Source organism: Drechmeria coniospora, chromosome 03, assembly GCF_001625195.1.
Source record: "Drechmeria coniospora strain ARSEF 6962 chromosome 03, whole genome shotgun sequence".
Lineage (NCBI taxonomy): Eukaryota > Fungi > Ascomycota > Sordariomycetes > Hypocreales > Ophiocordycipitaceae > Drechmeria > Drechmeria coniospora.
Genome location: NC_054391.1, coordinates 2,870,270 through 2,893,175, shown reverse-complemented (window position 1 = coordinate 2,893,175; position 22,906 = coordinate 2,870,270). Strand labels below are relative to the sequence as shown.

The window sequence follows — 22,906 nt, the reverse complement described above, 5'->3', positions numbered from 1 at the left end:
TCCCTAGCGCACGGCACGGCAATCGTCGTGGACTCGCGCACACCAAGCACCAAAACGAGGTACAACAAAGAGGTGGCTACACCCCCATCGGCCCGTCCGAGAAAACCAGGGGACCAACCGACGACGGACCACTTCCCGGTCAGCTCGACGCCCCGAGGGTTCCTTCTACCTCGCGCTTCCGGGTGGAGGATTTCCGGCCGACGGCGTGTAATCGGGGGCCGGATTCGCTACCGCCGGTCGGTTCGTCGGCTGCGACCCCCACTGCGACGGGTCAACCTTGGTGGCTCCCTCGGGCGGTGCCGTGTACATGGGCGGGCGGCTTGGGTCGTAGGTGGGCGGCGCGCCCATGTCGTTCATGTAATAACCGTTGGCCGGCTGGTTCATGTTCTGGTTGTTGGTCGGCCAGCCGTTTTGGTGCTGTGGTTGCCTCGTGCGACGGCGGACGAGACACTGCGACGGCGGGTCAGCGCAACCGCCATAGACTCATGCGCCGACAGAACAGGGCAGGAGGGGCTTACTTTGTGGTACGCCAGCGGAGGAAGTCCCTTCTTGATCCTCCTCTTGGCGTGCCAGTATCCGCCCACGACGTAGCCGATGATGAGCAGGGAAAAGACGAGGAAGATGACCCATCGAACGATGATGCCCGGCTGCGCAAGTTAGCGTCTCTCGATCCCAGCCCTCGATCCCAGCCCTCGCCTTGTTTGCGGGGAGCAGAACTCACCGTGCTGTGCCACCAAGGAACAATCCAGTCACCCTCCCGGACCCAGCCAGGAGGGAGATCATCTCGAGGCGCGATGCCGGCCGGCATGGCGAGTGGCACGATGGCTGATTGTTGTTGCCGCTGAACGACGGGAGGGCTTGATGAAGACAGGGCGCGTTCGGCTTTGCGGATGCCCGATGACTCAACTGTTGGTCTTGGTCGAAAGCTTCGATGTTACTGCCAGGCGAAGGGGAATAAGAGAAGAGGAGATTGATAGGGAAACTCTGAAAGTTGGAGAGGAGTGAAGGAGGTAGCGGGTCGTGGGCTCGGGCCAATCAGTACATTTATCTACCAGTGTACGGAGTATTAGGTGTAATTACTCGTACTGTGCTCCGTAGAGTTCCTACGTGTACTTTCTTACTTGTAGTGTAAGTACGCAGCACGGAGTACGGAGTAATTACGGAGTACGGAGTACAGCAGAAGATATACTGCAAGTAAGTGTAAGTAAGTACTTGCACAAGACATGACACACCTACGTACTGTATGTATAGTACCATATGCCATACACGCGGCCAACAGCACAGTATTCGCACGCCAAGTATTTTGCACAGGATCCCCATATTGCGGCTTGCGGGGCTGCCGACCAGTGGCGCAGCAGGGGGGCTCAATCACTGGCGACATGGACCGTCACAAGTTCAACTTACGCCCGGCGTTTCGCTTCCCCCGGTGGGTCGACGATACGAAGAGCACCAGTTTACTTACGCCTTGCCATTCGCAGGAACGGATACCAAACGTGAAGCTCACTTGTGATGTAGCAGCAGAAAAAGCACGGCCCGCTCCCCGGAGCTTCGTCCTGCTTTCCGTATCAGTTTCAAAAGAAACGGAAAAGGGAGCTGGCGCTCTGTACATGTACCTATCTGCCATCTGACACCCGGGCGGTTTGTTACGGAAAGTGATGGAACCGAGGTACTAGAACGGATTGTGAATTGTCAATGTCTCGGTACCGGTAACGTACCAAGCACCAGCAAGGGGTTATTGTCCACGGAGGTACAATTAAGTACAACTACGGTACTTCTACGTAAGTACTTGGGGGCATTCCTGGTAACGGAGTATCCTAGTTGTAAGTACTTAAGTAAGTGCGTAAGTACTTACGTGTACTCCGTACAAGTACAAGTACAAGTAAGTAGGTACGGAGTACGGAGTACCTGCGTCACTCATTAGGGTGCCTGTCAGCCCCACTGCTGCAGGGTCCCTGGGCTGGCATACTTGTACTTAAGTACATGTACGGAAGCACAGTGCGCTAAGGTGTGTATACTTCATTACATGTACTTGTATGTAAGTACTTACGTAAGCTCTGTAATACATCATACATGTAACTGTACCAGGTGTACTCCGTACTTGTAGGATTCATTCAATGAATTATTAGGTATTACTCCGTACTTGTAATGTACGGAGTAATTGTGCAGGTATACTAACATACTTAATTGCTTAAGTAATAATACAGAATCCGGAGAATCCGTACATGGACGTCTATTGTTCGGAGTGCATGTACCCTCTTATTGTCCTGGCGAACTCCTAGCTGCTGCCTCGGCGACGCATCGGAGAGAAGCAACTGATAGCAATAAAGGATCTACATGCAAAGGCTCCGTCGTACTTGGCCGCGCAGACATCACACTCCTCTCCACCACCAAAGCAGGCTGCGTGTGCCATTTCCATCGGCGACTCTGCGGTTAGGCGGCCCCGTCATTGGCATATCAAATCACTAGCCGTGACCCTATATATGTGCAACATCCCTCCTGCGGTGCTAGGATTGCCAGCCGAACCGGGCCGCCACTCGCCAAAACACAGGCGCCGAGATCCTTGCCGCGAGTAACGCCAGCCCAAGCACTCTTATAAACATAGCCGTACTGACGTGCGCGGCCCCTTACAGCCCCAGACCTCCCGCCGCCCACGCTCGAAAGTCCGCTCCTCCGTCCCCCCGGTTGCCCTGAGCCGGATGCGGTTGCCCCTGGTTCCATCTCCGGCCTTCCTCGGCCTGGGCCTGGGCTTGCTGCATCCTCTGCCGCCACCAGAGAAGAAATACGAGGGCCATGGTGATGCCGATGATGAGAAAGCTCTCGAGCAAGCCGCCGTCGTCGTCGAAACCTTCCTCGCCGTCGCCGATGGTCGAGTCGAATGATTTCTCCTGGTACTCCTCGTCATCGTAGTATAGGTTGTCGTTGTCGAGGAAGTTGGCGATCCACTCTGCCAAGGACCAGTCTTTGCTTGTTCCTATCGTCTGGTCAGCATCGCCGTAGTCAAGCAAGGAAATCCATCGAATGGCCGGCTCATCATACGTGGCTCGTCTTGAATCGAATGGACAGGGCCGTGCGTGATCGTGTTCCAAGCGCTCCGAATCCGAAGCTTCAGCAAGCTCAGCGTCACCGGGAGGTACGCTTCCTCGTTCACCTCGAGCGCGTGGTCGTAATAGCGCTTGGCGAGGTGAAAGTCCTGCGTCAGTCCGATGCCGTTCTCGTGCATCCACCCGAGATTGAAGAGAGCCTGGGCGCTCTGCGAAAAGTCGGACGCTCCGGTGTAGCACTGGACCGCCTTGCCGACATCCCGCCCGGCGCCGATGCCGTAGTAGTAGTAGTCTCCCATCTTGACCATGGAATCGATATTCGACTGCCTCGACGACCGAGTCCAGTAGATGAGCGCGAGCCCGGGATTGTCCATGAGACTGCTCTTGCCCTTGCGAAACCACTTCAGGATGGACGGCAGCTTGGATTGTGCCGTGTCGAGCATGAAGGCGACGTTGGTCTGCGCCCTCTCGTAACCCTGCTCGGCGGCCATCAGGTACTGGAGTAGGGCGAGCTCGTGATCCTCCGACTCGTACGCATCGTTGGCGTCGGCCCAGGACGACACCAACGGCTCCGCCTTCTCGGCAACGGTCTTGTAGTAGCTCAGCGCCACGCCGCAGAGCTTTTCCCTGCCGACGCCGTGGTGGACCATCTCGGCCAGGTAGTAGTTCGCCTCGATGTTGCCGTGCCTCGCGGCAAGCTCGAACTGGTTGTTGGCGATTCGCACGTCCTCCGCCTCGCCCTGATCCAGGTAGAGCTTGCCCATCTGCACCTGGGCGGGCGCGTAGTCCTGGTTCGCGGCGGCGGCAAAGTATTCCATGGCGAGCTTGACGTTGCCCTTGCCGCCGTAGCCGCTCAGCAGCATCAGGCCACGGCCGTACTGCGACTGCGCATCGCCGCGCGAGATGCCACGCTCGAACCAGATCTTGGCACGTTCAAAGTTCTGGACCATGCCGTCGCCTCTCAGGTACATGCGGCCGATGTAGCCGGCCGCCTTGGCCGCCATCTTCTCGACCTCCTTCGTGTACGTCTCGGCAATGCGGTTGTCCTTTTTCCAGAATCTCGACGCGACGAGGAAAAAATACTTCCTCGCCAGGTCGAAATCCTTATCGAGACCCCGCTGTCCTTCGTAGTAGATCCTTCCGAGGTTGTACGACGCCTTCGAGTCGCCCTTTTGCGAGACGAGGTCTAGGTACTCGATGACGTCGCCGATGGCGGCATGTGCGTCCGAGTGGGGGACCGTCTTTCGAGAGTTGATGCCGGAGCTCGAGGCGCTGGCGCCCTCGCCGTAGATGCCGCCGTCGTCGTCGGCGATGCGCCACCCTTGATGGACCCACGACATGCCTCCTGGAGGTCCGGATCGGTACCAGCGGATGGCCTTGTCGGCAACTCGCTTGTAGTATTTCACGGCCGATTCGCAGCTCTTGCTCGCTCCGATGCCGTTGTGGTGCCGGAAAGCGGTTGCCATCTCGGCCTTGGTGTTGCCTCGGACGGCCGCAAAGGTGTAGTAGACGAGCGCCAAGGCCTGGTTCCGGGGAACAACACCGCCGATGCCGGTGGAATGATACAGGCCCAGCATGTACTGCGCCGTCGTGTTGCCGTGGATGGTGGCCAGTTGTTGGTAGTATTTGAAGGCCGCCTCGAGGTTGCGCGGGTGGTTGAAGTTGGCGAAGAAATTCAACTCGGCCAGGAGGGAGAGGGCGTCGGAGTTGTTCACGTAAGCTGCCATGTCCAGAAGCTGCACCGCGTTCAGAAGAGGGCCGCTGATCTTGGAAGACTTGCTCGAGGACGGAGCGCCGCCGGGGCCGGTCGGCATGACTTTGGAAATGTACCGAAGCGCGGATCCTATGACGCTGGCTGGCCGGCGTTTTCGCTGGTAGGACGGCCGAGGGATCTTACGCAACTCCGCGAGGGCGAGCTCGACATGATGAGCACCTAGACGCCCTTAGCTTTGGCCGCATGCACTGGCAGGTGCCGGAGGAGGCGAACCTGGCTGCTCAACCACCGGCTGGCTCGGTTCGTGGACAACGTCCGCTTTCGGGCCAAGGGCATGATCCTTGTGACCACGAGCATTTCTTTCACCTCCATGCGTCTCGTGATAATACTGTGCGTTGGTGCCGAGTACAGTAGCGGCCCGCGCGAGCACTGCAACGGTTCAGCATGGGCAAGTCAAGGCCTGCGGTGGACGAGGCTGCATCAAGGCACTTACGGATCAGCCAGACGGTCGGAACCCTCATGTTGGGCAATCGCTATATGCCAGAGTATGGTGCAAGCGCCCAGAGCATGGCTGGTTCGCGGTAACCGTATGCTCGGGAGTCGATGGTTGGGAGCGGCCAGAGAGCACCTGCGGCGTTGGACTTGCGAGTACGGAGTACGTTTGAACAACTTTGAGGTTGTACGTCGAATAATACAGGCTGTCCCTTCCGACCCCAGTTGCCCAGATAAGTTAGAAAGGTACGGAGTACTTACGGAGCACTCGGTACCTACTAGGTATGGGAAGCGGATGACTAAGTAAGTGCTGTGGGATGCTGCCTAGTCACGGGACAGGAGCGTATCGAAGCAAGAATTAATAATAATACAATCCCATCTTCCGTCGAGAAATGACGCTCCAGCAACCTGTACAGTATTGTATTCTTCCATTCATCTCGTCCACGCAGCTCCCTTGATATGCCACCCTTGGCTTAGAATTCGTCGTTTGGTCGGTACTCACCAACGAGGCGTTCTTTGAGGTGTCGCTCGAATCACCAAACAAGTACGGACGGAGTACGCAGTAATACCGAGCACAGGGTGCAAGTACACTGTGCGGATACCTGGCCCGCGGAGCGAAGGCCTTGCTCCCCGGAAAATCAGGAATCCAACACTCTGCCCAGATGTCCGGCAGATTTGGAATCAAACGTCAACGCTGCAAGGCTTGACGTGTGCCTGTGACTTTTTTTTTTTTTTTTTTTTTTTGAAAAGGAGGCCCTTGGTACTCTGCACCTACGGAATGTTGGCAGACGGAACATGGCAGTTCCATCAGCAGCTCGGCAACTTGTCGGCACATGTACTGTACATCGGTGGAGTGCTGTAAGTTCGTACAGTGGCTTCGTACTTGTACAGTGGGTAATATTAATATAGCGGTGACCGATTAGGTCTCCATGGCACGCTAGCAGCCAAGCAGAGCACCGTTGAGACAGGTCGACCACTGACACGCTAACTCGCGGCGGCCCGCAAGTTCGCGTTAATGGCTGGAGCTGTTCCGCGTCCGCTCAGACCTGCCGTCCTCTGGTCGTCACGAACAATTTCCTCCAACAGAGCGGCGTACCCGTCCCCTGCCAAGGCCATACATTCTCATCTTGTCCTTCCCATTCACGAGCTCGCGTTCCTCATCAGACGCAACACTCCCCTCAAGATTCGGACGCTTGCCACGTTCCCCAGAGCATCACGTCAAGCTCGTGGACGCCCCGTCTTCGGCTCGATCCTGCCATCCCTCGCCCTCCGACAGCCATCAACGATGTCGGCGGTCAAGAGAAAGGGAAGCTCATTGGCGACCGAGACGGAAGCCAAGAAGCCCAAGGCTAATGGCAACATTGCCTCATTCTTCGGCGCCGCGCCGAAGCCAAAGTCAAACGGCGTCTCGTCGCCGGCGCCTGCGGTCAAGTTCGACAAGAAGAAGTGGGTGGATGGCCTCACGTCGGAGCAAAAGGAACTCCTGAAACTGGAAATCGAGACTCTGGATGATAGTTGGCTGGCTCATCTCAAGGACGAGGTCTCCTCCAAGGAATTCCTCGAGCTCAAAAGGTTTCTCGGCAGGGAAACTGCGGCTGGGAAAAAGTGGTTTCCTCCGCAGGAGGACGTTTACTCTTGGTACGTCGGTCGATGGTCCCAAGCTGCCAGTTCCAGGCCAGTTCCGTTCCGTTCCGATCTAACCCTGCCTTCATGTAGGTCTCGCCACACCCCTTTCCACAATGTCAAGGTCGTCATCATCGGCCAAGACCCCTACCACAACGTGAACCAAGCCCATGGCATGGCCTTTTCCGTCCGGCCTCCGACGCCCGCACCGCCTTCACTCAAGAACATGTACATCGCACTGAAGAAGGACTATCCCAATTTCGTGTCTCCGCCGAAGAATGGGGGTCTGCTCATTCCCTGGGCCGATCGTGGCGTTCTCATGCTCAACACCTGTCTGACGGTTCGCGCGCACGATCCCGCCTCGCACTCCAACCGCGGCTGGGAGCGTTTCACGCAAAAGGTCATCGACCTGGTCGCCCAGAAACGATCGCGGGGAGTCGTCTTCGTGGCCTGGGGCACGCCGGCCGGCAAGCGGGTGCAGAGGGTGGACAGACAGAAGCACCTGGTTCTGCAGAGCGTTCACCCGAGTCCGCTCAGCGCATCGAGGGGGAATTTCTTCGACTGCGGCCACTTCAGGAAGGCCAACGACTGGCTCATCTCGAGGTACGGTGACGACGGCGAGATTGACTGGGCCCTCACCCCGAACACGTCCACCAAGAAGGCCGGCACGCCACATGCGGACGACAAGGCCGACGCAAAGCCGGCCGCAAGGGTGGCCGTGCCCGCCGAAAAGCCACTCGATGGAGGGGAGGACGACATCGGCTCCGACGACGAGGAAGCTCTCGAGGAAGCTCTCAAGCTAGCGGAAGCGGAGAAACAGAACAAACAGGACGGGCAAGGTACGGCTTGACGGCGTCGTCAGGACACCAATGAGAGCAGCGGCACAGGTCCACGACGCTCTCGTGGCCGTGCCGTGTGTCTGCATGTACTTTTGCATGTATTCGTCAGCTCACGAGTGGATGGGAGATTTTTCATGGTCATGGCTCGAGGATAGGTTAGGATATAGGGACTGGGATACGGTCAAATGCTCATGGGAGCGTTATGCCATGAACGGGGTGCTCTAGGCTAATGTCAATGCGGGCGTGTTTACGTCGGCGAATACGTCGGTGTCGGTGCGGGAAGGCCGGCTGGTTCGTAAAACGTCGCGATGCATGACGGCCGGTGACAATAGGACGGCAGTTCTCGCTACTGATACTCTCCCGGACTGCGCTGCCAATGCATTGAACCGACTTCTGGATGCATGATTCGGGCCCACTACGGAGTAGGGGGTTTGGAATTGCCCAAGCACCACACCACGGCTGACAGCTGATCGTGCGATTGATTGGCTGCTACGCTGCAATGGTATATTGGCCCGCATCCACCATGCACGAAAGTACGTACTTGCTGTGCAGCACCGTTCAAAGAGTACTTGAAGGTGTAGAACGAAGTGCTTGCACCGTGCTTGTACATGATCGATGAGCATAATAGCGACGAAAACTTTCGACTTTGTGCATTGTCCGACTGACGCCCAGATATGAAAGTGAGAAGAGCAAGAGTCTTGACATTTCCTAGGGAATTTCGTCGCACAACGCTGCAGAGGGCGGATCGCCAAGACTGGGAGTGTCATCTTGAACGCACTACTGTACATGATCAGCCAAGTACTGTACTGTATGGGTGGCGAGTGGGTGTACGGGTACCGAGGGTACCGAGTATTAATACCTTATTGTACTCCGTACAATAAGTAAGTGTAATTAACAGAGGGAAGCAAGGAGTGTCGTAAGTACATAATTATAGTAGCCGCCACCTGCGGGTGGTACCCTCCGTAACGCTAGCACGCTACATTGTGTCTCAGACCTCCGGCGCCACGTCAGCCCAGCCAGCGGAACCATGATTGAACTGAGCATCATCATTCACGAAATCTTTCTTGCGGGCTATTTCCTCCTGCTACTCGGTACTACGTGCTCGTATATGGTTCGGATTCGTTTTCTTTTTATAATCTGGAACAGGCAGACGCTAAAATTGGCCCCTTCTGCTCCGTATCTTGCTATCATTTCTTGGGAGCCCCGATGACAGATGAGGCTTGATGAGTCTCAGCGCGGTGATCAGACGGTTACCTGATCGTCGTACACAGCATAGTCACCGAGACACGATCCAATCAATCCGCAAACGGGTACCACGCCCCTGACAGCTCGGTGCGAGAGACGAGAGGGGTTGAAACGTTGACCAGGAGTTTGGATTGAAGGTGATGTGATGTGATGTGAAGTTTGGGCGCATGCGAGCTCACTGTCCACGTGGGCTGGCAGACCTGGCAGATGCTGGCAGATGCTGACTGACCATTCAGTTCGGATACAAGTGCTGCAACAACCCACCTTCGTACAGTGAGCATGTACGCTGTATTCAGTAGCCGACACCCCTGACGAGAGGATTCATGTGAAAGAAGATGGAAATTGCGACTAGTTTGTTTATGCATGGTAATAAAACTTTGCCATCGAGGCATTATTTTTTCCCCTTAGCTGGGCAACCAGGTTTGTCGCCTTGCAGCAGGAACAAGAGCACGAACAAGTCCAGTAAAGCAAGTACTCGTACGTAAGTAATAATACTTGGTTGCAAGTAAGTATTACCGCAGGTTGTCCCTGCACTCGGACCCCTCTTCCTCCAGATAAGTAACAAGTACGGAGTACGGCGGCGTGCAACAGCACATGTACAGGTACTTGCGTGCAATCGGCAGGCGCTAGACAGGTACTAGTTACCCAGAACTCGTACTGCTAGCATCAATGAGGTAATGAAATACTGAGGTGAAATTGAAGCAAAGTCCCCCAAATGGTCCGCCCATGGGCATGTGCTGTGCGGAGTGCAGCGTATTACACTGACTCTACTTTCGCTGGGCCATGCATGTTAGCAGTGCCTACGGCGTATGCTACGTCTGCTAGTACTAACTGCCTTTACATTGCCCCCCCGCAACCTGGTACCTGACTTTTCTTAGCGCAACGGCACAATCACTCCGAGTACCTGAAGTAACATGTGCTTAGCGCGGCGGCCGTACTATACCAATGCAGTTCATTGCAGGTACATGTATAGACTAGTACCCGTCGTCCCAAGAACCAGCGCTAAATCAGTGTGGAACCTGAAGAACCGCCCCTCCCCGTCCTTGTTGCGCGACACACCGACCCCTGACGGCCAAGCCCAGCCGCGTCCCTCTCCCACACTCTCGCATTGGATCACCATCGTTTTTTCCATCCTCCCCTACGTCTCCGTCATTCTCCCAGCGTCTCACCCGTCCTTTGCACCCATAGACTGGATGCTTCCCTTTTCCTCCTTTGATGCCTTACATCCTAACGAACCCGACCTCTTGTCGATCCTTCCTTTCCATCGACCTACCTACTTCCAACCCCCCTCCTCACTTACACCAGACGAGCCATCGAATCCTTTCGACCTGAAGACCAGGCTCGCCCTCGCCCGCCTCCAACCTACGACCAGCTTCATCATATGCGACGAACCCGTTCCTTGCTGTTCTCTTCACCCGTCAACGCACCGATCCGACGGCGTTGGTGACCACACATCCCGTCCCGCCTACCGTCCATCGACCAACTCCTACGTTGAATGCAACAGCCCCGACATCAAGCATCCTCTTCAATTTCACCTGCTCTGCTGGGGTCCCCAACGGATGAACCACGGCCTTTGCAGTGAATAATTCTTCCCGTGGCAGCATCATCACTACTAGACGCCTCGTCGATATGCCCGGTCTTTTCGCCCGCTTGAGGGGCCGAGATGGCCACAGATCGAAAAAGAAGTCCGCCAACGATGACGCCGTCGACTCGTTGCCACGACAGTCAAAATGGAGCGAGGCCTACACGCGTACCACGGTCGAGCCAGAGGAAGTGCACGAGCTGCTGCACTGCTGCACCGAGGAGCTGAAGGCTCGAGGTTCGTCCCGACCTCGATGGCCCTCCCCGCCATTTCCCTCGGATCCCGTCATGTCATGACGACCTGGGCTAACGTGTGCCATGTCCTTTAGGCCTTGATCTTCCCTTTCTCCTGCTGCCATTTCGACCGACATCCGACCCGAGCGCCGTGCGCTCCTTCATCCGCCATTTCTTCGAACGTGGCTACACCCTCGAGGGTGATGCGCTGTTGCAAGAAGTCCGCATGGCGGAACCCATGGTAAGCCGCGCGCTGAATTCGATCTCGTCGAGGGCCATTCTCATTTTCTTCTGCTCCAGGTCATCGCAGATGTTGCAAAATGGTGCTGGGGTCGCCTCCAGGGCGGTGTTGTTGGTTGGGACGCCTACGAGTTGTTCAAAGTTGGTGAACTTGGTACGTTCACCCCCTTCCGCCCAGATGGACTTGTGGCCCCGATGGCACAGCGCTGACGTGATGCTAGACTCCAACAGGGCCCGAGATTCCTTCAGAACCTTCATCCCGATCAGCGTGGAGAATGTCGCGAGGCAGCGTATCTTATTCGATTTCTTCGATCTAATTGCAGCCGTGGCCGCCCACGGAAAATCCAACGGCTTCGGCGGCCTTCAGCTTTCGAGGATGGCTGGCTGGTGGGCTTTTGAGCAAAAGGACACGGGCAGCGGCTTCGACGGCGGCTATAAAGCATGGTTGATGTATGCAATCATCCCCGAGCGCCACCCGCTGCAGTACCACTCGAGACTGACGTTCGTCACAGGGCTGCCGATGCAACCAGTCACCTGTTCTTCGCCTACCTCCGCTCGCTCTCCCCGGAGCATAGTCCCACCGGAATCTCTCTACTGCCTAGATCTCTTGAGAAGCTCCTCAAGGAGACCAAGTACCCCCCGTCACGTTACCATGGCACGGCATCGAGCACCAACAAGCTGGTCATGATGGTCGATGCGGTTTCTCCCACACCATTCGCTCTCCTCCGTCGCGCGGGCCACTTTCAGTACCGAGACTCGGACCGCGGTCTCCAGATGTTCTCCAACTTCGAGGATCCCGTACAGACCCTGACCGATGAATGTCGTCGTGTCCTCAATGCTATTTCTGCAGCAAATCAATCGTCGGCGTCAAGCATCGCGCATTCTACCAGTCTTCGCGATGCGTCCTGGTCACGATTCGAGGACATGGGTTTTGGCATCGCCGCCGAGGACGATGAAGAAACTAGAAACATGCCCTCGATGCCGCCGCCTCGGGGCATCAGGAGCTCCCCCGTCTCCAGGAATCAGTTTGCGAGGCCTACAACGCCTTCCTGGGCCGACTTTCTGTCTTCCGGCTTCGTCGACGAGACCGCCGGTCGGACTGGCTTGATTCTTCCACCCGATCAAGTCCTACCGCCAATCGAGACGCAGATCAGACAGCACATCAACCAATCCCAACTCGCGCAGCTAGAGTCGGATCACGGTCTCGAGCCCGGCGAGCTGGCCAGCATCACGCTGATAGAGCTGGACGATTCCTTCTGGTGGGTGTGGATGAGCAGTCTTGCCCCTGAAGAGACGGTCACCAGAAAGTCTGCGTTTGGGAGGTGTGCTGTGATCGAGACGAGGATCCCTGGCGCTCGGTGGATCGTGGTGGAAGAGTTGATTGCCGGAGCGGCACCCGAGCCGGAAGAGGGCGCTTACATCGCGGAGAAGAAAAGCTTCTTTAGCTGGACGAAGCGGAGCAGGGCGAACGGGCGCAACAAGCCGGAAAGCAGGCAAGGACAGGGTCAAGGAGGTGACGGCAACGGCAACGGCAACGGTTTTGGGGACAGCAAGACGAGCATAGGGTCCCAGACGCACGCCAAGATCCAAGCCAAGGCCGCTCAGCTTCGTGCGACGAAATATCAAGAGGAGCAGGCTGCCGCCGTAGGCACGCCGCGCCGGGGTCGTCATGACGCAGAGCTTCTGGCCGAGAAGACCAACAGCGTCTTCAGCATACAAACGCACATTGTTGGCGCGGCTTCACCTGCGATGAAATGGGTCAAGAAGTACGACAAGGTTGCAACGAAAGATGCTTACTTGGCCAACAGCAATGCTGGCCGCGGCGCTTCCGTCTCTCCTGCCTATTCAGCTCGTACATTTGGCAGCAGTTCGCTCTCATCCCGAACGACGAACGGCGGATCATACCTCGAACACACCCCTCCTACGGTTCCTTTGAAGGAATTCTCCGAGTCCGGCACAGCCTTCTTCGGATCCCCGCGGCAACCTCACCGATCATCGCCTAAGCTCGGGTCCCAACCAAGGGATTCCCAATCGCCCGTGACGGACAAATCCGTGGAATCCAAGTATCAAAAGCATCCGAGCCCGCCTCCTGCTACTGGAGTGAACGATGTTTACGACTTCTCAGACATGACGGCCGACGAACAAGCCGAAGCTGGTCTCGGGCTGTCCCATGCGCAACAGGGTCAATTCCAGGCAAACAAGGAAAAATCAGGTCTGCGAAGGCTACTCACTTCACGCAAGAACCGCGATTCGACACTTCCGGACGAACCTGCGGCCGACATTAACGAATTTCTTCGCTCCGATCCGCAATCTCCTGAGTACGGTGCGCAGCAGGCCCTGACCTCGTCACCCTCTGCTGGTGACAGTCCGGTTCCGTCTTTGACGCAGAAGCCATCGAAGCTCGCGAGAAGGCCGGTGAGCTCTGCGAAACCACCCAAGCCCTCCAAGCGTCCTGAGTCAACGGTGCACACTTCTGCCCGTGGGGGAGATATCTCTCCCATTGATACTCAGGATGCCGCAGACGCTGCTCGAGAATTCTCCCAATTTGATCAAGGACCACTGCGAGATCAGCCTGCTTTTGCCCCCGAGGACGATGACTTCGAGAGCACTACTCCGACACGGATTCCTCGCCGCACGAACCGCCAGACGGCCGCATCTGCATCCGCAAAGTCCAAGGAGCAGTTGAACCAGGCGGCGGGGCCTGGAGTGCAGGACCGATGGGCACAGATCCGCAAAAATGCCGCTGCGAGGGCGTCGACTCGGGGGGAGCACGACACCCCCACGCGGAGCGCGTTGGGCAAGGCCGGTCATGCTCATGATGGTAACAGCGGGGAGGAGAGTAAGTTTGACCCGTCATGTTCGGAAGCCAGTGATAGCTAACAAGTTCTGCAGCGATTGAGACACGTGTTGCTCGCATAAAGGCCCGCGTTGCCGAGCTCACTGTCAACATGGAGGACAGCACCGGTCCTCAGTTGGTGGCTCCGACGCGTCGGTAGGGCCGCTCGTTACGGTGAAACTCCTAAAATCATGAATTCTGAAAATAATGTTGGCAGTCGCCCGGATCTAATTTCAGCAGTATTCTCGGCTGGTTCGCAAAAGGGCGATTCCCTAAACGATTAGACCAAAATATTTATACATAATGCTTGTCACTACTCATGTCGGCACATTTTCTTCCTCAGTCTGCTTGTGTTTTCCAAAAGCATGTCAATACCAAGGCCCGACATCATGCCGAGATGGGATTCAGAGCTACGGCCTCAACGCTGATTTTGTGGCCCAGCTCAGCAATAATTCTTTTGTTCAGACAGGCCTGTGACAATGAGGGTTTGAGGGAAGGACAGGGCGGCAAGAACTCCATACCCTCAGTTTCGAGCCTTCTTCTTGTCTGATAGTCCCACTACTTTCTATGGTCGCCTTTTCCTTTTTGTTTCTCTCGTCGTATATACTCGGCCCAAAGGCTCGCGGAGTCTTCCGCGGCGAATTGAGTTAATGAGATTCAACATGACCACCTGCTTTCGTGCCGACTACCCTACATATGGACCTTACGTGTGCAGGTATCTTGAAGAGCTTGGGGTGAAAACAAGGTTGAGACCGACTCGGGTCTGTACTTTCATAAGACTACATGTACACTGCATTATTTAGGTATTCACGCTCTCGTGCTCGATGTCCAACACTAGTCACCAGAATTATCCACCATCGTTATGCCCCTGTACTCACCTGCTTCAAAGTCATCCGAGTCATATGAGTCATCCGAGTCCGGTGTCAGTTGCCTTGGTCTCTGCTTCCATAAACGATCGGGGTTTTTGACCAGCGGAGGATTGTCACTTCCGTATTCGCCTGACCCTGTAGTCCTATCCAAAGGGGCAGTTGCATGCTCGGTGCGAGCGAAATTCGCAGGCTGAACAGGTTTCGCTGCAACTTCTGGGGTGGTCTCGATAGATCGCTTGAGGAATTGTGGGTTCAGTTCTGCAAAGGTAGAAGAGCGAACTTGTGGCGAGATGTTCAGCCCATGAAGTTCGGCGACCGTCTCACTCGGCTTCTGCGTTGTCGTCTTTGCTGTCTCATTCCCCGACCCGCCAAAGTCTATCAGCTTTCCCCTGGCATGGTAGTCCTTCATGCGAATGACGTCGTCCATTTCGATCTCGCTTCCGGAACGTACGCCGACGAAGCCGCACCTCTTGAGGATCTCGCCCGTCAGCTCCGGATAACGCAGATGTCCACTCACACTACCACTGAGGTTGATGTTCTCGACACCCTGGACGTCGGGGATGGCCTGGAGACCGGCGACACCGAATTTTAGGCTGTGCATGCGGTACACGAATCCCAGGATCATGTCATTCTCGGAGTACACGTTGAAGACGTTGCCCGACACGACGGTGCGGAGAGTGCGCCAGTGTGCGGCGTCAGACGGCGCCGGCGTTCCGATGAGGACGACTTCAGCTATGAGGCCAAAAGCCTGCCGCTCGGCGAGGGATTGGAGGCACGCATGGATAGCGGCGGCGCCGAGGGAATAGCCCACCAGCGTCACCGGTCTCTCGCCCTGTACCCTGTTGATGAGCGCATCGGCGAGAAGCTGGCCGGCCTTTCGAGATCGATTTCTCGCCCGGCTGAAAGGATTGTCGATGCTAGATGCGGCAGAGAGGACTTGGATCGGCCATAGAGCAGCCCATAATGTGACCAGGACGGTGCGTTTAATGATCTCGGACTTGAAGGCGACCCAGGCAAACGACTGGACGAGATCCTGCAGGGCGGAGCCAAGCGCGAGCAACGTCTTCATCTCGAAGCGTAATGCAAAGACTTCGGAGTCGGTGTTGAGGACGCGCCAGGGCTTCTTGATGTCTTCTTCGGAGTTGAGCCAACCGTTGATGCCGATGGTGACGCGCAGACGGCGCTGGGATTGCCACTGCTCCGGAGAGGGCGAAGAATCGTCTTCGTCCAGAGGGATGAAGCAAAAGTCGTCGACTTCCTTGGCATAGCTGTCCACTATTTTACCCTGCCGCCTGTGAGCCGTGGCAGTTCGAGGGAGGTGGTCGTCAACTTACGGTCATCTTGGCGCCGTAGGCACCAAAGAGAGCACCCACCAGGGCACCGTTCATCCAGAAGATGCCGAGGAAACTCGCGACGCCGCCGAGTCCGACGCCGCCCATGATGCCACCGATGGCTCCGGCAACGAGTGGGGCTGCGAGACCACCAGTGACGCCGATGATGGTAGCTCCAGCGACGGAGGCCAGGCCGACTTTCCACAGGCGACTCGCCCTGTTCTGCTGGCGACGCTTGGCGGCCTCGGCCTCGGCGGACATGGTTTCCTTTTGCTGCTCCTTCGCCGCCGTGTTTTGGATGAGCGAACGGGCGATTTCCGCCTCTTCCTGGTTGACAAAGACCTGGGGAAGCTCCAGTGCCGAGGCGAGGTAGAGGACCAAGGCCCGCGAGTGGGCTGAATACCTTCCGGTCGATAGAAGAAGGAGGAGGAGACAGCTGAGCGCCTCTCGCCTGTCCTGGGAGGGGCACGTCGCCAAGGTAGTCGGTACGGGGTGGTACAGCTTCTGGAGCGATGACACGTCTTCCGACTTGCTGACCTGAAAGCCGCCAAAGCTAATAAGGTCCTCGCCATCCTCCGGCGTGTTCAGCCGATTCTTGGCCAGCCGATCACGTCTTGCCTTCCTCTCCGCTCTGATCTCGTCACTGTCTTCCACCTGGACGACTTCACCCAGCTTCTTCAGCAGCTCGGCTTCCCATTCAGACATGTATCGTACGGCAGCCCTCTGAATTCGCTCTGGCTGACTATTACCGGCCGACGGCTGCCATTGCGGCGACTCCGTTCTTTCGGGGGCCGCGACGTGTTGGCAAACCTTGTACGAATGGTCGAAATCTGGAGACACAAAACCCAGCTCGCTCGGGGCGGCTTCCAGTTGAGATTTCATGTAGGCCGTGATATTGCTGACGAGCTGGAGCAGAGCCTGTCGTCGTGCCGGCTCAAGGGCGATGACGACCTGCCTCGGGTCCGTGCAGAGGGGTGCCATGGTTTTCTTAAACTAGATGTCTTGTTCGTTCGGTTTCGGGTACCAGGTGAGGCACGATGAATTATATCTATGGCTGCGAGCTGACGAGTTTTCTGATGATGAAGTGTCACCGTATCTACGATAACACTGAATGCCAGCTTAGGGCTATCGCAACGCTGGGTAGCGGCCCAGAATCGTGCCGCCGACTGTCTGTCGGCAACCAACTCGAGACGTGACTAGAAATTGTGAGTAGAAACCAGATATAATCCTAATAGCATGAAACAAGAAACAAAACAAAAATGGTAGATGGGATAATAGGGATAGATATGGCACGGTTGAGCCACACCCGCACGTGAAGTTCAACGATGACAGACTGGACTCTCCAACCCGAGGTACATTACACTACCTCTCGAGGTAGCTTTACATGGGTACATCGCTAGCAAATCCTGGTTACGGTAGGACGGTATTTGGTACGTTCACAGATAGATAAGTACCTACTTCTTGATACTTGGCCAAGTACTCCGTACCTGAAATAGTAAGTTCGCCGGAGGTTGGTACGTACTTGATGGTCTGTTCAGAGAGTTAATAGTCAGCCTACAAGGCTGAACGAGTTCAACAAGAACCACAGTACCCAGAACACAGTGTACTGGTACATATCCAGTACAGCACGCTGTACGGAGTACAGGTACACCTAAGTGCAAGTAGTTGTACTGCACAACTTCGGAGTACATGTACTGTAGGTGTATTACTCCGTACAAGCACTACTAACTGTACTTACGTACTTGTAGGCGATCGTGATGCCCCACATGAATGTTCGGGCCCAAAAATTAGTACAACGCCACCGCAACAAATAATTCTTTTCAAGTTGCAACCGCAGCAAATGGAGGGAAGCCAGAGTCGCGGTTCGCCAAAGACTTCACTCACCATCGCCTTTCACAACCGTATGGAGGCTGGCATCAAACACGGAAATCCTTGACGTCCCGCCGCACCGGCGCGTGGGTCTCCGATGGATTCCCACGCTCTCCTTACATCGCAGGGTTGGAGGGGAACGGGACACTCCCTCCACAAGACTGACGACGCAGTCGGCCTCTCCAAGCCTCTCCTGCTCTCGAGAAAAGACGACACCAAAGGGCTCGGGACGAAACAGCACTTTACGAGCGATCAGTGGTGGATGAATGCTTTCGACGAACAACTTCAAGGCCTCGACACATCGAAACCTGGCACCGTGACGCAAAAAGTGACGACGGGGAAGCTCAATTCGATAGACAAGGGGTCCCTCGGCAAGTGGTACTTGTATCAATCGTTCGTTCGAGGGGGGCTCTTGGAAGGATCGCTGGGCATGGCAGAAAAGGATACGTCGTCCACCGACTCCGACAGCGCCACTCCAACAACATCCGACGGTACCGAGAACAAAAGGGAGACGAAGGAAGAGCGAAAGGCGAGAAAGGAGATGAAACGTCGGCGAAAAGAGGAGCGAGAAAAGACTAGGGCGGCCCGGCGCGAGCGCAAGGCAGCAAAAGCCCGGTGCAAGGCCGAATTGAGCGCCGATGCGGACGACGAAAAAAAGCTGCGTCGCGCAAGAAAAGAAGAGAAACGACGTAAGCGAAAAGAGAAGGAATCGAAAGGGGTGGGATCCAAGGGTGTCAGTAGCTGACAAGCGTTTGAAACGAGCATTTGCATGGGCACGGTGCCGGCCGGAGTATTCGTTCTCTTTGATACCCAACTGAAGAATAGATAGCCATTTACGTTTCTTTTGGAACCTTGCCCGGTTTTCCCGACAGAATCCACGGCCTCCTGTTCCAGAAATCGTCCTTGATGATGTCCAGGTGTTCCACCACGACTCTTGCTTTGGTCCTACGCTTGCGTTCTTTGTCGGCTCGACTTTTAGACCCTTCGATCGGCATAGCCAGATCCTCCATCTCTTGGGCGACATTGTGGCCGTCCGGCTCGGCAAGCTCAAACTTGAACCGGTTAGCAGAGGTCTCGAATTATTGCCGTTGGCCACATACGTCTCGAAAGATGACGCTTCCCTTTCTAAACATCTCCGGTTCATTGTTGTAGTTGGTGCCGAATCGAGAGAACAATATCTCGTTCTTGTCGGCCGCAAGAGTTCCCTGTTACCGTTAGCCTGGATCGAGGGTGACACCGTGCAGGTCGTACAGCGAGTGATTTCTCGGCCTCTTTGTTGTCGAGCCCACCGAGCTGGATGAGAGCCCAGAACGTGGTGTTGTAGAGATTGTTGATGTGGCCTGGTAGTATCATGTCAGTGCGTGCGGCAGTAAGCTCAAGACATTTCGCCCCTACAGTCAGCTTGGCGCCAGCTCAGGTAGTCTCTCAGGTTCTGAACGCTCGGGTAACACACCGCCCGGCCGTCAAAGGTGGGCAGCGGGAAACTGAGGGGGGTATCGGGAAAGGCAGTTGGCCAGGAATAGACGTAGTTTGCCGTGAAGGTGGAGACGATGGTGCTGACGAGCTTGCTGGAGGACGGCATGAGGAGAAGATTGTCCTGATCGGCGCGGGAAGACGAACCTTGCCCTCCGTTCGAACAGGGCACACGACTTGTGGAATACAAAACTGAGAAGGTTAGACCTGAGATCGATACCGAGCCATTCTTTGGAATCACCTGTATTCGTCACTGACGCCATACGCAATCATGATCTCGGGCAGATCCGCTACTACTGCCTTGGCCGCGATGTTCATGAGATCGAGGGCCCTTTGATCGTTTGGCTTCTCGAACTCATACTTGGCACACATTCTGTCACATTGTTAGATAAATGCAACTTCCATCGAGTCGAAAGACGAGACGATTACTTGGTGAATGCCCGGCCATCTATACGAACGACGATCCATGTATTTGGCAGCAATGCATCCGTCTGCTCAAAATCGCGGACATATTCGAACCTTCCAACACATCAGCCGTTTGGTCAATCCAAATGTCCAAGTAGCCTTAGCCTCACTTTGAGTTTGCCATGATGAAAAATTCAGCAGCAAGGGCTGGTTCTGATGGGCGTGGTGTCGTTGTGCCTGGATGAACTTTACACGTACTTTTAACGTCATGTAGAGGAAATGAACGGTTGGAGAAGTCGAGTTGAATGAGGATAGGCAGGTAGATCTTCAAATGTGCCCAAGCCTAGAAATTGGTGCAGGGTAGGTTTGTGGATGCACTTTTAGGTGTACAAGTGCTGTACGGAGTACGGAGTAATACGCCTACAGTTCTTGCGGAACGGTACCTACTGTACCGTAGTAAGCAGGGCCGTACTTACTTACAGTAGGTACTTACGGGGATGTAGGGAGGACCAATAGTGTGTATCCGTACGGAGTACTCCGTACTGACTGTGCTGTATTAATATCACCTACTACTGTACTCCGTAGGTACCTAAGTATTGCTCCGTTCTCCGTACAGTATTAAGTATACTTACAGTACTTACTGGGTACCCCGTACTTGCTGTATTTTACGCCATGCGGCCATTGGCATTAATTACGTACTCCGCTGCGTTTGTCTACATGTCCCATATATTACATAATGTAAGTACTTTAGTTGTAAGTAAGTACACAACCAGCTGGTCGACCGGGAATTCAGCGAGGTGCCCCCACATCAGGCTTGTCCCTGGTCCGATTGCTTCATTAATACCTTTTAAAAGTCCGACGCGCCAGGTAGGAATACCTCTTCCTTCGAGTGCCGTTCCCTCCGTCCTCCAACGTCTGGCCGAGCTCTTCGAATTCGAAGAGCTCGACATTCGCGTCTCGCCATCATGAACCTTCTGCTTTCAGACGACTACCTGCTGCAGGATTATCCTGAAAGCATCACAAACACCATCCGCTCTGGTCACGCAACGATGCTACGGTTCAACCGTAACGGCGACTACCTTGCCTCTGGTCGTGTCGACGGCACGGTATCCATCTGGGACCTCGAGACCATGGGAGTCGCGCGAAAGTTGAGAGGGCACAACAAGAGCATAACGTTCCTGAGCTGGTCGCGATGCGGCCGATACCTCCTCTCTACCTGCCAGGGTTGGAAGGCGACGCTCTGGGATCTCCAAGACGGGAAGAGGTTGCGGGAGGTGCGCTTCCGGGCACCGGCATACATGGCCGAGCTGCACCCCTGGAATCAGTACGTGAAGCTGTCCCTCGCCGCGTCTGGATGCCGGCTCACCCCTCTAGCTTGCAGTTCGTCGCCTCGCTCTTCGAGGAGCAGCCCGTCCTGGTCGACATGACGGACCCCGTCGACGTCAAGCATATTCTCCCATCGGCGCCGAAACGAGTTGATACGGAGGGTGACGCGGCCCAGAAAGAAAAGCAGGCAAAGGAGGACGCAAAGCAAATGACGACGTCGGCCATCTGGACCTCCACCGGAGACCACATCATCGCGGGCACGAGCAAAGGCAAGCTCAACATCATCGACGCTAGAACGCTCGAGATCATTTACTCGGAAAAGATATGCGGCGGCGTGATAACTACGATGCGGATAACTGGGTCCGGCCGGGAGTTGCTGGTCAACTCCCAAGACCGCATCATCCGCACATTTAGGATACCGAACCTGTCGGTGGACCGTCTCGATCTCGACACAATACAAGTTCCGTTGGAGCACAAGTTTCAGGATGTCGTCAACAAGCTGTCCTGGAACCACGTGACTTTCAGCGCAACGGGCGAGTACGTCGCTGCGTCGACATACAACAACCATGAGCTCTACGTGTGGGAACAGAACCACGGTAGTCTTGTGTGTATGCTCAAAGACCCGAAGGAGGAACAAGGAGTCATAGAGTGGCATCCAACTCGAGCCCTGCTCGCTGCATGCGGCCTCGAGACGGGACAAATATACATCTGGTCGGTGGTGAGCCCTCAGAAGTGGTCGGCGCTTGCGCCAGACTTTGCAGAGGTGGAAGAGAATGTCGAGTACATCGAACGAGAAGACGAGTTCGATATATACGCGCAAGAGGAGATCCATCGACGGCGGCTGGACGCAGAGGACGAGGATGTAGACGTCCTGACCCAGGATCCGCTCAAGTTTGACGACTATGTCGACAGCTTTCGCATGCCGATATTGTTCAACGTCGGCGAGAGCGACAGTGAGGATGAGTTTGTCGCCGTCTCCACCGGCACCATGCGCCGGAAGAGTCCTGGCCAAGGGCAGAGCGATGCGGACGCCGTGGCTGAAACAGCAAAGAAAGGTTCTGCTGGCAAGGGAGGGAGAAGCAAGAAAAAGTTGTTATCCTAATGAACGCATGAGCGATCTTTGTCCATCATCCATCATCCATCATCACAGGACAAATGATGTGACGGCAGCGATCGAAGACGAATGTACTTGCGTAGGAACGACGGTGTACGTTCTATCCGCAATCTGCGAGCGATTATGTATGTTGTAGCGTAGACTTGCCATGTGCGGCTGAGCAATTTGTCCATGTGCCGTAGACGCGAGACATTATTCTGGAGTTAGCACCGCTAGCAAGTGATTTGAGGGCATTCAGAAAAACCCGATGCATTTCTTCGAGAGGACAGGCGGAACATGAGACTGCAAATCACCAAAATAAGCCGCCTCTTGTCCCGCCGCGTCAAAAGAGAACGCTCATTGAAAGGCGAACAAACAAAGTTGGTTAGTGCTGCTGCTGTTATGCTCGAGACAACCTGATTTTCTTTTTTTTTATCAAAGCCAATCAACCCGTCCATTCAGAATCAGGCTGCTTGTTAGCATGAAGTCTTGTTGCCTGAGGCGCCAAAAGGCGGTCCAGGAGAGTTTCGTGCCCAGAATAGGACTAGCGCTGGAGGCAGCTACCTAAACTCCAGGCTCTTCCTCGCCGCCAGCCTGGACAACCTCACGCCTCACCCTCGACAAAACTTTGCCTCACGACCCCAGCTGCATCACCACGCGCGCTGTGCATCTTGCGCAACGCCCCGAAGCGCAGC

The 22,906-nt window shown here is 55.5% G+C and overlaps 8 protein-coding genes across 8 annotated transcripts; 4 read left to right on the top strand and 4 right to left on the bottom strand.

Annotated features, from left to right (window-relative positions):
- Nucleotides 1-165: 165 nt before the first annotated feature.
- Nucleotides 166-808, bottom strand: DCS_06610 (uncharacterized protein; the record flags this gene model as incomplete). Its single annotated transcript, XM_040803898.1, has 3 exons — nt 166-450; nt 519-647; nt 722-808. 3 exons carry the CDS (start codon nt 806-808, stop codon nt 166-168), a joined length of 501 nt encoding a protein of 166 aa, XP_040654002.1.
- Nucleotides 809-2,624: 1,816 nt separating this feature from the next.
- DCS_06609 (ubiquitin-protein ligase) lies at nt 2,625-5,276 on the bottom strand (the record flags this gene model as incomplete). The annotated part of the gene is made up of 4 exons (XM_040803897.1): nt 2,625-2,971; nt 3,037-4,974; nt 5,029-5,184; nt 5,249-5,276. 4 exons carry the CDS (start codon nt 5,274-5,276, stop codon nt 2,625-2,627), a joined length of 2,469 nt encoding a protein of 822 aa, XP_040654001.1.
- A 986-nt stretch (nt 5,277-6,262) lies between these two features.
- DCS_06608 (uracil-DNA glycosylase) lies at nt 6,263-7,720 on the top strand (the record flags this gene model as incomplete). Its single annotated transcript, XM_040803896.1, has 1 exon — nt 6,263-7,720. One exon carries the CDS (start codon nt 6,263-6,265, stop codon nt 7,718-7,720), a length of 1,458 nt encoding a protein of 485 aa, XP_040654000.1.
- Nucleotides 7,721-10,583: 2,863 nt separating this feature from the next.
- DCS_06607 (uncharacterized protein) lies at nt 10,584-14,005 on the top strand (the record flags this gene model as incomplete). The annotated part of the gene is made up of 6 exons (XM_040803895.1): nt 10,584-10,773; nt 10,865-11,010; nt 11,070-11,163; nt 11,231-11,459; nt 11,522-13,848; nt 13,902-14,005. 6 exons carry the CDS (start codon nt 10,584-10,586, stop codon nt 14,003-14,005), a joined length of 3,090 nt encoding a protein of 1,029 aa, XP_040653999.1.
- A 674-nt stretch (nt 14,006-14,679) lies between these two features.
- On the bottom strand, nt 14,680-17,026 carry DCS_06606 (transmembrane and coiled-coil domains 4; the record flags this gene model as incomplete). Its single annotated transcript, XM_040803894.1, has 2 exons — nt 14,680-15,999; nt 16,049-17,026. 2 exons carry the CDS (start codon nt 17,024-17,026, stop codon nt 14,680-14,682), a joined length of 2,298 nt encoding a protein of 765 aa, XP_040653998.1.
- Nucleotides 17,027-18,011: 985 nt separating this feature from the next.
- Nucleotides 18,012-18,659, top strand: DCS_06605 (uncharacterized protein; the record flags this gene model as incomplete). Its single annotated transcript, XM_040803893.1, has 1 exon — nt 18,012-18,659. The coding sequence occupies one exon, from the start codon at nt 18,012-18,014 to the stop codon at nt 18,657-18,659; it is 648 nt and encodes a 215-aa protein (XP_040653997.1).
- Nucleotides 18,660-18,747: 88 nt separating this feature from the next.
- On the bottom strand, nt 18,748-19,759 carry DCS_06604 (tRNAHis guanylyltransferase; the record flags this gene model as incomplete). Its single annotated transcript, XM_040803892.1, has 5 exons — nt 18,748-18,966; nt 19,015-19,119; nt 19,166-19,254; nt 19,310-19,563; nt 19,629-19,759. 5 exons carry the CDS (start codon nt 19,757-19,759, stop codon nt 18,748-18,750), a joined length of 798 nt encoding a protein of 265 aa, XP_040653996.1.
- A 998-nt stretch (nt 19,760-20,757) lies between these two features.
- DCS_06603 (WD domain-containing protein) lies at nt 20,758-22,220 on the top strand (the record flags this gene model as incomplete). The annotated part of the gene is made up of 2 exons (XM_040803891.1): nt 20,758-21,116; nt 21,167-22,220. 2 exons carry the CDS (start codon nt 20,758-20,760, stop codon nt 22,218-22,220), a joined length of 1,413 nt encoding a protein of 470 aa, XP_040653995.1.
- Nucleotides 22,221-22,906: the final 686 nt, after the last annotated feature.